The sequence below is a fragment of the Lepidochelys kempii genome, chromosome 3 (genome assembly GCF_965140265.1).
Source record: "Lepidochelys kempii isolate rLepKem1 chromosome 3, rLepKem1.hap2, whole genome shotgun sequence".
Classification (NCBI taxonomy): domain Eukaryota; kingdom Metazoa; phylum Chordata; order Testudines; family Cheloniidae; genus Lepidochelys; species Lepidochelys kempii.
Window position 1 is genome coordinate 201,439,363 of NC_133258.1, and position 18,309 is coordinate 201,457,671.

The 18,309-nt window shown below is 40.5% G+C and overlaps 1 protein-coding gene across 10 annotated transcripts in view; it reads right to left on the reverse strand.

Moving 5' to 3' along the window:
• The window catches only part of PLCB1 (phospholipase C beta 1), a 655,431-nt gene that overhangs the window by 110,034 nt on the left and 527,088 nt on the right, over window positions 1-18,309 (reverse strand). For all 10 annotated transcript variants that reach the window (XM_073339660.1, XM_073339659.1, XM_073339667.1 and 7 more), the window contains exons 20-25: window positions 17,263-17,427; window positions 14,094-14,193; window positions 12,335-12,439; window positions 11,425-11,534; window positions 5,762-5,894; window positions 1,829-1,882 (exon numbers count right to left, since the gene is read on the reverse strand). In XM_073339660.1, coding sequence (XP_073195761.1) covers window positions 1,829-1,882; window positions 5,762-5,894; window positions 11,425-11,534; window positions 12,335-12,439; window positions 14,094-14,193; window positions 17,263-17,427 — 667 coding nt within the window. The remainder of the gene's footprint in view (window positions 1-1,828; window positions 1,883-5,761; window positions 5,895-11,424; window positions 11,535-12,334; window positions 12,440-14,093; window positions 14,194-17,262; window positions 17,428-18,309) is intronic.

An 18,309-nucleotide genomic window follows, 5' to 3' on the forward strand; every position in this document is an offset into this window, starting at 1 on the left:
AAGACAAATATACACTATTTTATCTTTCCTTCAATCCCTTTCAGATGCAGAGGACTCCCACCACCAGCCCAAGACAAACCAAACCACAGTCCTCTCCTGTGTTTCCCCAACACACCAGAAACATATCACTGTGGACAAATATCCCTCAGACAGCAGAGGACAAGACAAAACCATTCTGGGGTTAGAGGAGCTGCTTCAGAATATCCCTAGTACAAGCTGCCATTGCCCAGGCACTGACAGACGGTTACTGTAAGAACATCAGACCAGTCTGGCTGGAGTAATGGGGCAGTCCCAGTTCTAAAAACATTATGCAGATAGACTTTATTCTTGTTTCCTTTACATTTCCATTGGCTCATTTTCTCTTAAAGAGGTCCTCCCACTTAGACAGAGATTGACCAGTTTCTCACATTTATCTGCTATGGATGATTTCTCAGCAGTTTATCAGGCAAATATGTGTTGTATTTTAAAACACAAGGAAAGACGGATCTATTTTTATTCTTTAATTGTCCATCCAGTAAGGAAACATCATCTAAAATAGACCTAATGAAGAGATGCTGAAAAAAACAGTCAAGTAAATCTACACATCTCTTCTGGATCCAAAAACTGGCTGAGGCTGGTTATACTTGACACTGTTCGTAGTCTAAATTACAATGGGTCATGCTAACATGTTCAGGTTGGAGAGTTCCATCCTATGTTGTGTTTGTCTTATGTTCAGTTTGTATGTGTGTGATGGTCGCCATCTTGGCTGACACACCAGGGATTAAACCAGGGACCGCCAGAGCTAAAAAAAAAAAACACGAGCAGCTGCAGCTTGAAGTAAAGCTATTCAGCTGTGGGCTGTAACAATTCATATTCCTCTGAGGATTGGGAGACCAGTAACACACACTCACCAACAGGTTACACGTGTTCTTTGGGAAATGGAGATTAACAAGAGGAAATGGGAGATGTTACCTCACAAAAATCCTTATGGAAAAGAAGCCAAAGCTCTGGATGGGCCTCCAATTATGAAATTTTAAACAGTGCAAGCCACTGTATTTAACTGAAATCCAAAGATAATGTCAAATCCAGTTCTGTCCTAAGGTACAATGCAGTCCATGGGTAAATACTGTTAACTATTCCTTTCCCACTCCCTTCTCTAGGCAACAGTTTGGTCTGCATAAGGACACATTTTCATACCAGTACACAAAGCTTTAGCTGTGCAACACTTTGACAAGTTACTTCTATTTTCAGTTGAATGTCCAGGAGGATTGCAAAACTAAAGCTCCATGGACCACATTGAAAATATACCTCTTACTACAGCAGAATCAATGCATTTTTCAAAGAAGTTGAACTGAAGGGCTTCTCAGTTTTGGAAGTGGAGAATGGACTTGATGTCCTCAAGAAGCTAAGCCAGCAATGACATTCAACGAGGTACGATGAAATACAAGTGGTATATCTTATTCTTAGGAGTTATGCCATTGACTTCAGCAAGTCTAGATGACACGGTGGTCATAATACTGGTACCTTCTTTGCATTCAGACTCCGAATACTCCCACCATTACCGGCACGGGTGGCAGTGCAACAGAGGGAGATACTAAGAAAAAGCTCCCTGTAGGGACCTGATCCTACTCTCGTTGTAGTCAACGGGGCGTTTGCCATTCAAAGATGCAGGATTATGTCCTGTGGGCACAAGTCGTGGTATGTACATTTGCCACAAAGTTCTTTCAGAATAATCAGACAATGAAAAGTCTAAACCAGGTAGCCTATTTTACGAAATGTACGTATCCCTGGACAAAACCGTAAAATTTATTCAGAGTATGCTACTGCATAACACCCGTATATTTATTACCTGTTAGGACACTCTGAATAAGATCTTCTGTTTTTGCAGGTGCTTTCACAGAACCTGGAAGTAAAAGATATTATTGATATCAATTCTTTTTGAATTGACAAAAACAATTGAACAAGACACACGTGTTGCCCTTACAAAATGTATATATATTCTATATCATTATTGCAGTTGACATAGCATATACAGTTGTGTAAACATTCTGAATAATGTGAGAAAATATATCTTTCAGATACCCTTTACACTGCCAAGATGTAGCAACATGGAGGTGTATCCCAGTTCATAGATTATGTATTAATTATATTGATTACTTCAGAATTCCAGTTATCACTTTGACAGTTGACAGGTTCTTGTCCCAAGATCAGGCTCAGTATTAAAATTACTGTAGATGTGGAAACCTCGATGTGCACAGTTGCAACACTCACACTATAGGAAAACTTCTGTATTTACAATAGTTTATTAATACATTTAGCAAAGTCACGAACACTCCAACTCAGTAAGGTAGATGGAGATAATACAAAATGTCCTTCTGCACATCCATATACTCACACCATCCCTTGCAGAACAACCTAAAATGTTAGCCATTATCTTCCTCATCATCATCACCTTCCTCATCATCATCAGTGGCCATCATCCTGGCATCTCCCAAGGGCTACACCTCCCTCTCCTATTGCCCGCAGGCTGGGATACAACTTTTAGAATATGTTATGCTGACACCACTCTGCCCAATGCACATTCAGAAGGGGTTTCTCCCCTCTTCCTTATTTGTATTTCCTCACCATACTAATGTTGAGGTGCCCTTCTCCTATAGGTTAGTATACTAATGATCTCCATTTATTATGATATATGTCAATTCGTTGCCAGGGCATTCTTGTGGTCAGACATCTGCAGATGTTAGCTCATGTTCACGTAGTTATGGTAAATTCTGACAAAATTTCCCCTTAAACACTTTATTCTCAGTTCTCCAGAACTTGGGGGTTACCATTGGGTCATTTATCTGTGCCAAAGTTCATAGGCTTCAAGCCTTAAATTAAGTGCTGAGGCTAATGTCTTACAGGATACAGGCCTGTAGGTTTCTTGCGTGACTGCTGAATATCATAAAGGTGGAATATAATGAAAGCAAGGCTGTGAAGATAATAAAGGCAAACTAGCCCTATGGTCTACAGAGGCAACGCTTGTATCAACACCAAACAACACAACACAAAATAAAACACCCTAGCCTCCTCACTTTTCTTATGGAAGGGATGCTAGTGAACTCAGTGGGACCAATCATGTGAGTAAGGTAAACAGGATTTGGCTCATGGTTAGTACAACACTGGTACTTTAAGTGACAGTTCAAAATTGCTTTAAAAGGGTCTGATATAACTCCTCTGAAGTCTGTGGAAGTTGGATCGGGCTGATGATGAACAATCAATAATTAAATTGGAAATAATGCAGTTTTAGAATTCATATTAAAATAGATATATCTATACAAATGTACACAGGCCTCCATTTTCAATGAATGAATTTAAAGTGTACAGTAAAAGGTAAATGCATGCACAAATAACTGAAAATATTTTTGTAAAAGCAGTTTAAGGGTCTACCACCCTTGGACATAACGACCTTGCCCATAATGGAACACTCAGCTGCACAATTGCAGAATACTTCGTAATTTTCAAAACTCAGAAAAAATGTCTGTGCTTGCATCTGTGCCCCCATGTTCATTAAAATACATGCCCTCTCCTATTTACATCTTCCTTTGTGCGGGCAAATTGCTTCTCAAGTAGCATAGGCCAATGGCCGAACCAATAAAAGTATTGAGATGATGGGGCAATTGTTTTGGAGGACCTGAGACAGGAGTAAAAATGTACATTTACCAGGATAATGTGCATGGGGTTATGATTATTTATTTAGCATTAATAATGTGCTTGTGCTGTATTAATATATGAAAATGAAGACAGCCCTAAAGACATGGCAATTTAGGAGACAGAGGCATGTAAATATTAAATACCAGAAGATTGGTCACCCTGGAACATCCAGAGGTTGGGATAACAAACTCACCTCTGGAAGAAGTGAGATTTTAGAAAGCATCTGAAGTGAGGGACATGTGTACTTTACTGTAAGACTAGGAGAAGTTCAAAACATACTGCTATTATGCTTATCAACATGGAGCCAAGTGTCAAAAAAATGCTCAGCACACAATATTGGAGTCTGATTTTCTACACAGCTCAGCTTCATGAAGTGGCCAGATTCTTCAGATGTGTTTAGTATTCCACGGCTTCCATTGTTCTCAAGATCTCACTCCACTGACACAATGGGAAGTGCTGGGCACTGCATGTTTAAGTGCTGCACTGGTACTTAAGATTCACAAGCAAATACCAGAGTAATGTTCATACTGGATTCTGCTCATTGCCTCTCGAAAGTTCAAGGAGTCCTTGTCTATGAGTGTGTTTTATTATTATTATTTTATTAGGGCTGTTGATTAATCGCAGTTAACTCACACAATTGACTGAAAAAATTAATTGTGATTAAAAAAATTAATCGCGATTAATCGCACTGTTAAACAATAGAATACCAATTGAAATTTATTCAATATTTGTGGATGTTTTTCTACATTTTCAAATATATTGATTTCTATTACAACACAGAATACAAAGTGTGCGGTGCTCACTTTATATTATTTTTTATTACAAATATTTGCACTGTAAAAATGATAAACAAAAGAAATAGTATTTTTCAATTCACCTCATACAAGTACTGTAGTGCAATCTCTTTATCGTGAAAGTGTGACTTACAAATGTAGGGTTTTTGTTACATAACTGCACTCAAAAACAAAACAATGTAAAACTTTAGAGCCTACAAGTCCACTTAGTCCTACTTCTTGTTCAGTCAATCACAAAGACAAACAAACTTGTTTACATTTACGGGCAATAATGCTGCCTGCTTCTTATTTACAATGCCCCCTGAAAGTGAAAACAGGCGTTCACATGGCACTTTTGTCACCGGTGGTGCAAGGTATTTATGTGCCAGATATCCTAAACATTTGTATACCCCTTCATGCTTTGGCTGCCAATGGTGGTTGAAGCATGAAGGGACCTATGGATCTTTAGTGCATCTGGCATGTAAATATCTTGTGACACCGGCTACAACAGTGCCATGAAAACACCTGTTCTCACTTTTAGGTGACAGTGTGACAAGAAGTGGGCAGCATTATCTTCTGCAAATATAAACAAACTTGTTTGTCTGAGTGATTGAATGAACAAGAAATAGGACTGAGTGGACTTGTAGGCTCTAAAGTTTTACATTGTTTTATTTTTGAGTGAGTTATTTTTTGTACATAATTCTACATTTGTAAGTTCAACTTTCATGATAAAGAGATTGCACTACAGTACTTGTATGAGGTGAATTGAAAAATACTATTTCTTTTGTTTTTTACAGTGCAAGTATGTGTAATAAAAATAAATATAAAGTGAGCACTGTACACTTTGTATTCTGTGTTGTAATTGAAATCAGTATATTTGAAAATGTAGAAAACACCCAAAAATATTTAAATAAATGGTATTCTATTATTAACAGCGCAATTAATCGCACAATTAATCGCAAATAATTTTTTTAATTGCACGATTAATCATGATTAATTTTTAATTGCTTGACCGCCCTATATTTTATTATTATTATTTATTATTTCTGTCTTCAACTCTTGCATAATCATGACCTGTTTCACTCAAATACTGGATACAGTATGTGAAGCCTATAGGTATCCTTCTGGAAGAAAGAGACTACTATGCTGTGAAATAAAATAATAATATATGTTACAACAGAGGACAATTTTCCCCTACTCATTTTATATAGTTTTTTTTTTAAATGCAAAGCACACACAGAATGTGTTATTCGGCCATTTCTTGGTTTTTGCTTTTTAAATAATTAATGTAGGAAAACTATGTTTAAGTCTCTTACCCGGGACTGGTTGGCTATGGACAACCTGAGTTGCTGGCTTCATTGTCAGAGAAGTGGAGTGACTTAGTCCATTTTCTGCTGGAGTTGGTCTGGGCTCGCTTTTATCTTCTGATGGTGCATCCCCCTGATCAACCTAAAGATACAGAATATTTTACATTACTCTTCCAAATAGGTATATACATAATAAATACACACAGGGGGAGGGGGAAGGTGTTATTTATTTCCAGTCCAACCTTCAAGCCTCTTTTGATTCTGAAATTTCGTACAGGTTTTAAATACACTGCTCTAAAAGAAAAATCTGGACTTAGTAGCTTCAGTTTTCCACTGTATTAGTGACAGTTCATTTTTGCAGTTTAACTTTCAGCACATATCTTTCAGAACAATTATTCTGAGTGTACTTTTGTCTTGTATAACCACCGGAAAAAAAAACCTGTTAACAGGATATAATTCAGCTGGTGGTTTTCAGCCACAAAACAGACAGGTAATTTACTCATTGATAATATGTATTAGTTAGCAATATCAGAGGTGAAACTACATGGAATCAGCATTGTGCTGCATCATAAAACCCTTCTAGAAGTAAGCAGAAGGTAGCAGGAAAATACCATTCAGATCCTTATTATGAACAAAATATGTGTATAGAAGGGCTGCTAAATTTCATAGCTAATTTTACTAGATACACATGACAGTGTAATTATTCACCACCTCTCAAGACACGCACACATACTTCTTATCCCCAGGATATAATAGTGTCATATTTACACTCAACAGAGAGCATATAAACAGTACCTCCATCCTGCTGAACTCTACATAAACGTGTCTCTGGTATCCAACTCATCTAAGCATTTTCCACAGCCGTTTTTTCCCTCCTTGCCAGTTCCCTTATGAACACCTTACAGTTACTCTTGTAGATGTCAGGTTTATAAAGACATACAAACACTCCATGCTCAGGGAGGAAGAGGAGGGGGACTCACAGCATTGGTAAGGTATTTGGATTTTGAGACAGCCAAAAAGAGTATGAAGAACTGGTTGCCATGGCACCAGCTGAATACAGTCCTGGCTTGTTCCTCAGGCTGCTTCTGTTTCACTCTTGGAGGAAAATCAAATTACAGGCAGAAGCAGGAGACAGCTCTCAGAATATCCGTCTGCCACTCTATCAAGAGGCAACACAGGTTCTGGTATAATTGTTTTACACTAATTACATTGCCAGTTTACTGCAATCTGGCTCAACAGTCATATAACTTAACACTTTGTGTATTGTGAAGGGATCTCTGTCTCAACAACTTAATTCTAACACAGCTATACAATGGGATACAAGGATACCACCACCATTGTGTCTATCAGGAGATTCAATCTATTCCAACCACTTCATTTATCTCATGCATAAGCAAAACATGATCTGAACAGCGATGTGCACGTCCACTTTCATTCTAGAATGATCCTGTTTTTGGCAGAAGTCTTGGCTGGTTTTCTTTTTTTCTCCTTTAAACACTGTTAAAGGAAGTGATGTTCAATAGTTTAATAAAAAGGGCTCTGCTAGTGAGAACTTGGACTGCATGAATGATTAATAAAAATAAAGCTAGACTTACAAGCTCGCATCCCAGCTTGCAAATTCACGCATGGAAAGTTAGGAGCCAATTTTGCGTGTGCAGGTGCACATTTTCTTTTTGGCCACCAGGTTTATATATGCTAATAAAACTCATGTAGCACTGCACCTTGTTTTCAAACAATTAGCATGGCTGTTTAGTTTTGGGCACTGGAGACATTTGTTTCCAGAAACTAAATCACAAACGTGAGACAAGTTCAGGAAGTGAACAAAGAGCCATTATTTTGTGTGTAACAAGCAATTTAATCTTGTTAATAAAGCATGTTCTCTTCTCATAATTCATGACCACCCACAATTCTTAAGTGAATGTGATTTTCCCTTAATGGAGAATATCACAGGTTATCTTTCTTAACACATTATGTATTCCACCCTCATATTTTACAGTTTTAGTAGCGAGGTATAAAAGGAACATTAGTTTACACCCTTTGCTTTCTCATGTCTTTAGTAAGACTGTGCTTACTCAGCAAAGGCTAGTGGTCAGCAGGGAAGAGCAGTCTTATATAGACACATAGGATTGGATTCTGTTCTACTATACACCAAAAAGTGGCATTGTAGCTATCTTCCACACTAACCACACCTGATGTAAGGAGAAGGGGGGATCATCTCAGAAGATCCCCTATGCCTGACCCGATTCTTTCTTGTAAAAGGGATTTTATGCCAGCAGCACCCCTTGTGCTCTGACTTATGACAAGGCTGAGTGACTCCGAATCAGTGAGTCACAATCACCTCCCTGTAGCTACCACTCTACACCCTGTCTAGATGTAGTGGAGATTTCAGGATTACAGTCTTTGTTCACTCACATCTGTGCATGTCAGTAGCAGAGGAGACTTTAGGAAGGATCTGAATGAGGAGAGAGTAGCGGCCGGGGTGTCAACTCAGAATGGGTATTCCACGAGGAGATGGCAATGGACAAAGACACAGAGATAACCGTGAGAAGTGGGCTAACAGGACGTTGAAGTCGGTATCATCGGCAGAATGCCAGTTGTGGGAGTGCGTGAGGGGGCTCTGGGCTGAACCTAGGGCAGGGGGTTGGGGTACAAGAGGGGGCTCAGGGCTCGGGCAGGGGGTTGGTGTGCCAAAGGGGGTTGGTGTGCGGGCTCCGGCTGGGTGGTGCTTACCTTGAGTGGCTCCCAGAAGCAAACGGCATGTCTGGCTCCTAGGCTCAGGGGTGGCCAGGCGGCTCTGCGCGCTGCCCCGGCCAACGGGAGATGCGGAGTTGGCACTCGGGGGAGGGGGTGAGCAGTGCTCAGAGACCCCCTGGCCAGCCCTGCACCTAGGAGCCAGAGGGACGTGCCAGTCACTTCCGGGATCCGCGCGGAACCAGGGCAGGTAGAGAGCCTGCCTTAGCCCTGCTGCGCTGCCAACCAGCCTTTTAGCGGCCTATTAAAATCTCCTGGATTGGTTTCAGTAGCCACAGGGAGATTGATTCCAATTCCGGGAGACTCTTGGCCAATCCAGGAGGGTAGGCAACCCTAACTGTGGCATGGCTGCAGGGAGAACAGCACAGGAGCTAGTTACATGGCTGTACACCTGACAAGGACTTCTTCATGCCCAGGAATCTCCAGCTGGGGACCTGTGAGTGACTTCTGCTCCCTTTGTGCCATATGAGCAAAGGGAATGGAATGGGGCAGATACTCTGTATTTCCATGTCCTCATTCAAGCAAACTTGTGAGACTGTACATAATAAAGAGACAAAGAGGCAAACTGTTGGCCAAGGAACTGTAATGATTATCACTCATTTAATCTTATTTGGGGGAATGTATTCTTGGTTACAAAAGCGAGTTCAGTTGAGCTTTTATACCTTTGAGAATGGAGGATCCAGGAAACAGGGCAGGAGGCAAAAAAGGGACTGTTTCCCTGCCTTCCAGGAATCAGGACTTAACTGCTTGTACTGAATACTCTTTAACTCATGTGATAGACCTAGAGAATGACACAGGAATTGTTTAAAATCTAATGCTGGTATTTTCAAAGCCATTCGGGTGCCCAATTTCTAGTAACATTAATTGGAATTGGGAAGCCAAATTCCACAGATGCTTTTTAAACCTCAACTTAAATAAAACTATAATATGCATTTACCACTGAAAGTAAGTGCATAATTGTCAGAGGCCCCCAGGCATGCACAAAAATACACATATGTCTACATATGTTTGTACAATCACTGCATCTCCACAAGCAAATGTGAGTTTCATAGATTCATAGATATTTAGGTCAGAAGGGACCATTATGATCATCTAGTCTGACCTCCTGCACAATGCAGGCCACAGAACTTCACCCACCACTCCTAAAAAAGACCTCACACCTATATCTGTGCTATTGAAGTCCTCAAATTGTAGTTTGAAGACCTCAAGGAGCAGAGAATCCTCCAGCAAGTGACCCATGCCCCATGCTATAGAGGAAGGCGAAAAACCTCCAGGGCCTTCCAATCTGCCCTGGAGGAAAATTCCTTCCCGACCCCAAATATGGCGATCAGCTAAACCCTGAGCATATGGGCAAGATTCATCAGCCAGATACTACAGAAAATTCTTTCCCGGGTAACTTGGATCTTACCCCATCTAAAAACCCATCACAGGCCATTGGGCCTATTTACCATGAATATTTAATTACCAAAACCATGTTATCCCATCATACCATCTCCTCCATAAACTTATCGAGTTTAATCTTAAAGCAAGATAGATCTTTTGCCCCCACTACTGGTCTTATAAACCCATGGTACGCCCACATCTTGAATACTACGTGCAGCTGTGGTCGCCCCATGTCAAAAATCATACATTGGAATTGAAAAAGGGCAACAAAAGTGATTAGGGGAACAGCTTCTGTATAAGGAGAGATTAATAAGACTTGGACTTTTCAGCTTGGAAAAGAGACGACTAAGAGAGGATATTATAGAGGTCTATAAAATTATGGCTGGTGTGGAGAAAGTAAATAAGGAAGTGCTATTTACTCCAGCTCATAACACCAGAACTAGGGGTCACCAAATGAAATTAATAGGCAGCAGGTTTAAAACAAACAAAAGGAAGTATTTCGTCACACAATGCACAGTCAACCTGTGGAACTGTTTGCCAGAGGATGTTGTGAAGGCCAAGACTATAACAGGGTTCAAAAAAGAACTAGATGAATTCATGGAGGATAGGTCCATCAATGGCTATTAGCCAGGCTGGGCAGGGATGGTGTCCTTAGCCTCTGTTTGCCAGAAACTGGGAATGGGCGACAGGGGATGGATCACTTGATGATCACCTGTTCTGTTCATTCCCTCTGGGGCACCTAGTATTTGCCACTGTCGGAAGACAGGATACTGGGCTAGATGGAGCTTTGGTCTAACCCAGTATGGCCATTCTTATATGTTCTTAGTGACAAGCGCTTATGCAAACAAAGGCACAAAGATGAACCACTGAAAATCTGGCTTCCACAAAATTCCAGTTAAACTAGAGCAATAGGCCTGAATTCTCATTCGTGTGAAAGACTCTACACCACTCTGGCAGTTTAATGGAGCCTTATAGTGGATGTAAAGTGGCCTTTGTGCAAATGAAAATTGAGGTTGTAATATGGAGACATCAGAATTTGTGCAGGATGTGAAGAGACTCTCTCCTCCTGTGAACAGAATACAATTTTTAGAGACAAACTGCTGTGAAATAGAAAGCCCTCAAAATTCCTGCAAAATTTGTAATATTTTCAAAGAAAGCAAATGATATAGTCCTCTCTTCGGGACTAGGAAAACCACATGATCAGAGTGCTAAACAAACGTGAGGGTCTGTGGTTGGGGGTGTTTTTTTTCCTGCGTGTTGTGTGACATCCAATACTTTTTCACTAAAGACCAGATTCTGATACCTTACTTCATTTGACTTTGCATTAGCCCACGGACTTCAAGAGGATCCCACATACAGTACAATGTACACAATGTAAGTGTATCAAAACCTGGCTCTCAGATAATGGGTGGGGTGTTGAAAAGTCCTTAAGTGACTGATGAGCACAAGTCCCACTAACTTTCAATGAAGTTCTAAATCACGTAGATGCTTTTGAAAGTCCCACCAAATATGATGAATTTTCAGTGACTCTCCCTTACCTCTTTCTTTACCTCTTCTTCATCCTCCAGTGTGAGTGCTGCCAGCTGTTTAGCTCTTTGTTCCATCAAGTTTACGTATCTAATTGGATTGGATAATGCTTCAATCACATCTGGAAATGAAGTAAACATTTCAGGTCAAAGTTCCTTAATCTATGGTTTTAGAGATCCTAAGGTGTTAAGAAGGTGCATAGTTTTTCTTGAAATCTATTATTCAATACCACTTGGACATCAGAAACTTCAGTGAATGTGACTATGCCGTCATACCAAAGGCATTAACTGTGAAACACCATTTATGGAAATATACATTCTGCACATGTTTAGGCCAATATGTAGGTGAGAATTTTAATCCCTATTTCACTACTGTGAGAGGTACTGGGGAAAGAAAAGGTAGGAGAAATACTGCTGCTTTGAATGAGTTTTCTTTTGTCTCTCCTATGTGCTGTGTTTTTAAGTTTATGTCCAAAACACTTGGAGCCTGGGATGAGCACTCTTTGGGGGGAGGTTTAGGATGAGATTTTCTAGCCTGTTCAGCATTGGCCCAACTCTGTTCCCACAGAAGACAATGGTAAAACTCCCAATGCTTACTTAGGACAATGCTGAGCGCTTTTGAACCCTTACGTTCACACTCATATTTTTTTAATTGCACATTTGCAATTTGATCTCACAGCTACTGCATATTGTTTATCTTACAAAATCCCAAGACTCCTGGCTTCTTTAGGGCTACCCAAAGTCCGCTAGGAAATAAGTACTTAGGCCCTGATCCTGGACTGTGATCCATGCAGGCAGCCTGCAGATGGTTACACCAGTTTTATACAGGGGTGTTTCAGGCTCTCTGTCACAAACAGACTGAGAAGGTTCCAAAGACTCGTGTATTTAATTTTACCTTTATAGTTCATAGTTTAATAGTTACCTGCATAAGTATCGGGTACGTAGTCTTTAACGTCTATGTACACAAAGACTGCTGGCAGCATTAAAGGTTGGTTCCGCTCATTCCTCAGACAGATGTAGTGATAGCCTGGAATACAAGAGCAGTCGAGTCCAGAATTGTAAACTGTGTCCAATGTAACTGGATTATTATTCCTTATTTATATAGTGCCCAAGTGACCTAGGCTCTTTAGAGACTGTGGGAAGGCAAATCCTGACTCAGAAAAGTTTACAAGCTACATAGACAACATACAGACAAGGGAGCAGGTGAAAGGTTCAAGACAGCACAATTAAAAAAAAAATCTTTCCCCCTTTATTTTTAAACCATTTACTAATTTCTTGTTCTTCGGCTCATGCCAATTTGCAATTTTATTAGAGTCAGGCGAATTTTTTTTTGGCGAATATCAGTCGAATGAAATAAATTTGGGAATTGTACATGAATTCGCCAAATAGTTTCAGCCAAAAGTAATTTGGGGATACCGAGATGCCATTCGCAAAATGGCTGGAGGAGGAGGAGTTGGTGATGGTGCTTTCTTTAGAACGTTTAGCTAAATTCTTAGGGGACTCATTGGGGATGTGGGAGAGCCAAGTTTAATGTTCCCTCTGCCTGACATGGAGCAGGGATTTGAACATGGGTCTCCCATATGGCACAAAAATGTCAGTGTTAGCTGCCGGTGCTAGCCTCTTTATAACCATCATCGGCTCCTCCTCCTCCTCTGGCTGTTTGGTGAATTGAGCCCTTCAAACATGCTTGAAACAAAATGTTTTGGGTCAGATAAAACTTGGTTTCTTTGACCTTAAATGAATGTTTTCAATGTGCCCAACTTTTTCCGCATTTTTTCATTTCAGTTCAACCTGAACTGAAATGATTTTTCGGAAGTGCCAGCGAACAAAAGAAATCAGTTATTTCCCTAGCTCTAATTTATATAATTCTTTGATCTTTTCTTATTGTTTTCCATTTAGTTTGGATTGATTTGGCTTTGTAACCCTACTTATTTTCATTTAAAATATTTATAAGTACTTCCAGTCAAGATACTCAGAGAGCTGAAATGTTAATTAAAAGGAATCAGGATGCCGTAATATGCATACAACATGAATACCTAACAATAAAAAACCCAGAGAATACCAGAATAAATGACACAGCAACATATTTAAAAAGACCGGGAATGAATGGGAATAAATCCTTCACAGTGGCTAAAATTAAAATACACCTACAATATGAGCATTTGCAGGCAATTTTGAAAGTGAGGAAGGATGAGCCAAGCTGACTGTCCCGTGAGAGCATGTTTCATGCCCTCAGTGTCTCCACCCACCACAGCTAAAGCTCACTGAGCAGTCGATCTCAGAAACAATGACTGAAAAGGAGAAACGACTGCCAAGCTCCTTCTTTTAAAATGGTTTCATAGCTACAATTAACCAGTAAATGCCATCAACTGCTTTGTATGTTTTAGTTCTGTAGGTTTTCTTGTTTCATTCTAGATTTAACTTTCGGTGATTCAGGTGTTTCTCCTCTCATGGATGATATAAACATATTCAAAATTATTTACTTTTTAAAAAAACAAAATGAAGTTATAGCTAAAGCTGAAATAATGCAGTACCAAATTAGGTGAATTTCTCCATTGGCTGCATACGCTGGGACAGAGCCTCAGTTGGCATAAATCAGCATAGCTGCATTGACGTCAAAAGAATCTTGCTGAGGGTCTGCCAAGTTGCTTCTCTTCACTACAGCAGAGCCATAATCTTACCTGGTCGAATTGCTGAGACAGGCAATATCCGATGTCCGATAAACTTTCCTCCTTCTTCATATACTGCTATCCTCAAACATGCCAGAGAAGGCAGAACCACCTACAGGGACATATTTGGTACAGTTATCAGTTGTCTGCTATAAATAAGAAAAGATCCTTCTGCATACAAGGCAGATAGCAGAGTAGAAAGATAAGGCTCTAGTCAGCAAATAAAGAGTTCTATAGCCAGACTAGGAGTTTGCCATACAACAGGTCAGAATGCATATGACCCGTGTATGAAAATCATTCTGAAATGATCATGCTTCAGTCAAGTAACAGGTGGCAGGACAGTTTCTTTACAGGCGAATAACTCATTGACAGGGAATGGCTAGAACAGCCAAATCTGAAGCTGAGAACTTGTCCCTACATTTTCAAAGCAGCACATAGATCTTTAGCATCATGCCTCTAATTAGGCCTGAATGAGGCTTTGAAAATGTAGACATGTACATGTAGAAAATGTAGTGACAATGTATGAGGTGAAATCATGAGTGTCACTCAGAACCAATGTGTCCTAAGGACCCCTTAATTAATTAAGCAGGGCAGTGATAAGCACATTAGTGCTGATAAAACCATCAAATAACAAATCGGTCAATCGGTGTGTTTTAAGAGGGAAAAGTCTGAGCAGGTTGCTAGACCTTAGTTATTTAATTACATAAAGCATCCTGACAGGCTGAATGGATTGAGGCAGTTTAGCATGCTTGCATAATGCCAATAACCATACCTGTCATAAGTGCTTTCCCTTGCATGCCTACACCTAACAGAGCTCTCTGTAGCTTGTGTTTCAGAACACCTATCCTGCCTTCCACAGATCAGGCAAATGATGTTTACTGGACAGGTGAGGCCAGGAGCAAAGATGGGTATGCCTGGGATGCTAACCTTAGCCTCAGTGAAAGGATGGAAAAGTCCTTCAGGGTTGTACTAAGTTCCGAGGGTTGCTACAATGGATGGACCTTGGTGGTGGAGGAAGAAATACATTAAAAGACTATAATAGCAGTAGGGCAGAAAGGAACCTGGACTAACCTCATAAACAAATATGTGATGTGATTTCTTTCGAAAGGGAGATTGCTCTGGCGATATATTAAATAGCGTGTCTTTCTCCAAGAGGACGGGTGATTTGGTAGGAAATCAGTCTGCCTGTGCGAGAAGGATTAATCTTTTCCTTTATGAGGTAAGGATACGTGAAAGAACTGAGCTTGGAAGGCCTGTCCCTTTCGAAAGCACTCGTTGTTCATAGGGATCAATATTCAAGACAGTGGGAAGGCCCAGGTGAGCTAGGGCCTAGATTTACAAAGCGGAATGCAGTCAAACTGGAGCTTTCAGCTCCCAGTCCAACAAGCAGTAATGAGACATTTCCTATCACCCAGCTTATTTCTGGCAACAGACATATCCCCCAATCCTTATCCCTGGCACATGGGGATAGTACGGGGTGTGTGTCATAGAGCTGTTGAACACGACATCATCAAATATTAACCCCATAGGGCTCTCCAGTGGGATGTAGTCTTTTGTCAGATTGGCCATGACCAACAGCTGGTTTTTCTGCAAGCCATCAGACAGAAGGGCTTGTTTGCTTGAGTAGAGTCCTAGAAAGGCAGTCTCTGATTTCATCCTCAAAAGCTCTGTGCCACTGGATCATTCCTGCTGACAAGAACTGGGACCCAGAAGTCAGGACTGTTCGTGTCCCAAAACAAGGCCTACTCGAGACCAAAACCGTGCTTGGCATTGAATGAACATTCTTACATTGCCTTAAATTTTAGTCAAGGCCCAAATCCCACAAGTAACAGACCCGACCTTAATTCCTACCCAACCAAATGGTACTGTAAAACATGTGCACCATATCTCATTACTGTGTCATAGAGAAGTCATGTGTAGATACACATACACATTGTAAGGCTGGTTACACTGGCCTCTTTTCCTCAGAGCACACTATGCGGAAATCAGTGTGTTATTTAATGGATGTTTATATGACACCTAAAAATATGTAGGCACTTAGTTTCACCTCCCACTAACAACAGATTATATGAGTTAATCTTCAGATCACTCAAAATAACAATCCAGGCCCATTATGAGCCTGGAGGCTCCCACACATTATAGTAAAACTGGTAACAGAAATAAAATATATTAATTAAGGGCCCATGAGAACAACAACAACAAAATGCTAGTGCTGTTTCCAAAATCCAACCCTGGCAGAATGCCAAAGGGAAGGAGGTCTGAGGACAGGCCCTTCAGATGAGGGCGTCCTACTGCAGCTCCTAGAAAGCTGAGTTTCAGGCACTGACTGTGTAAGTGCCTCCATGAACTTTAATTGCTGTCATGGGACGTCAGGAAAAGGCAGGTTCTCTACTTGATCCAAGACTAATTAACTGCATTAGCCAGTAAACTAAAAATAGACAATACTACAGCTCTCTTTAGGAAATTGGCTGCAGTCCCATTTACAAAGCACTGTGAGATACTAATGCTGCAGGGGCATGATTCTGAAAGATGCTTAGTACCTCAGCTCCCACTGACTTTGTAGGATTGGGTCCTCTGGGTAAAATTTTCCAAAGCACCTCGGTAACTCAAGAGCCTATGTCCCATTGTAAGTGAATGGGATTTAGGCTCTTGAATCATCTGGTCCCAGATGATTAAAGGTATTTAGGTGTTGCTGTGCTCAGCATTGCAATCTCTAACTGATCTAGGAACCTAAATCTTCTAATCAAAAGGGATTAAGGCACTTAGGCGTCAAAATCCCATTGACAGTCAATAGGATAGGCTCCTAAGTGCCTAAATCACTTTGTAAATGAGACTTTGGCTCCTAAATCAGTTAGGCATTGCAACGCTCAATGATGCAACCCCTAAATACCTTACAAAATCTGGGTTTCATGCACTTTGGAATTTTTTGCCTTGTATGTACAGAGGCCCAATCTTGTGTCAATGAAACTAACAAAGTTACATCAGTTGACTGATTTCAGTAGGAGCTGGCTTGATTTTATTGGAGCAGGGGTGGGCTCTACAGCATAGCTGTTTCAGAGTCTTTTAAATGATCTCTTCAGCAAATGCAATCATTCTGATTTTCTGTACAACACAAAATTAACCTAGTGGAAAGCAATAAAATAATCACTCTGCACTGTAGGGAAATAAACATCACACCAACCTTCTTAAATACTATGGGTTCTTCTTCCCATACAGGATTTACAGCATTGCCTTGAGAGGTCTTTGTCTTTAAAGCTTTTCGTCTTGTATCCACAGGCAGGCCAAACATGTCTACTTCTACATAAGTACCAACTTTTTTATCCGAAAGAAACTGACCTGAAATTATCTGGAAAACAAGATAGGAGTGTTTGAAAATGATTAATAAAGACGGCTTAGTGTGGATTCTGAAATTTCTGGCTGAAATTCAGGCTGAAGAATTCTTCCTAGTGACGGTATAGTTCTCTCCTAAATAAACCCCAAACTCAAAACAAGCATTCTCTAATACTGCAAATACAGGACTGTAACATGCTGTTGTGGTAAATAAAAAGATACGGTAACGCCAGGGCTACGTGTGGTGGCGTTGCAACCAAGGCAATGATAAAAAAGCAGACGCACCTGTTTCGTTTTTGTCTCCTTCCAGCCTTTTTTTTTTTAAATATGAGGTAAATGTAAAGGTTGTTGATGAATTCCCTGAGTAACAAGGAGCGAGGGATATTCAGCCAATGGCAGGGTATCTTAAAGAACTTCAGATTTGCCCAAAGTATGCCAGCTCCCATTCATTTGTGAGGCCTCAGCATCTACCATGCCATGACATCACAACTAGCACAATCTCTACTGGACAGTCAGAAGGAGCCAACTTCGGGCAGTGGCCACATTACTCTTAGGGACTCAATTCCTGCAAAGGGCTAAGCATCTCCCTAGAGCTACTGAATAACCTCCATTTAGATGTGGTCCCAAAGCTGCCAGCCACCTCTTTCACACACGCTCTCACACCACTGCTTTGCCACAGCTGACTTGTGCCTGCAGCCTCAGGGTGGATATCAGTTTCCTACCACTGAACAAAACAGGATATTTTGTGGGTGGCTTCTGATAGGGGAGATTGTTCAGCTGAATAGGCCTATTAATGAAATAAATTGTTTTTGTAACTCTCGGTACGAAACCATGACTTTTATAACTTCCTGGTCTCATTGCAAAAACCTGTTATTGTATTAATTTACACTAAGCAGCA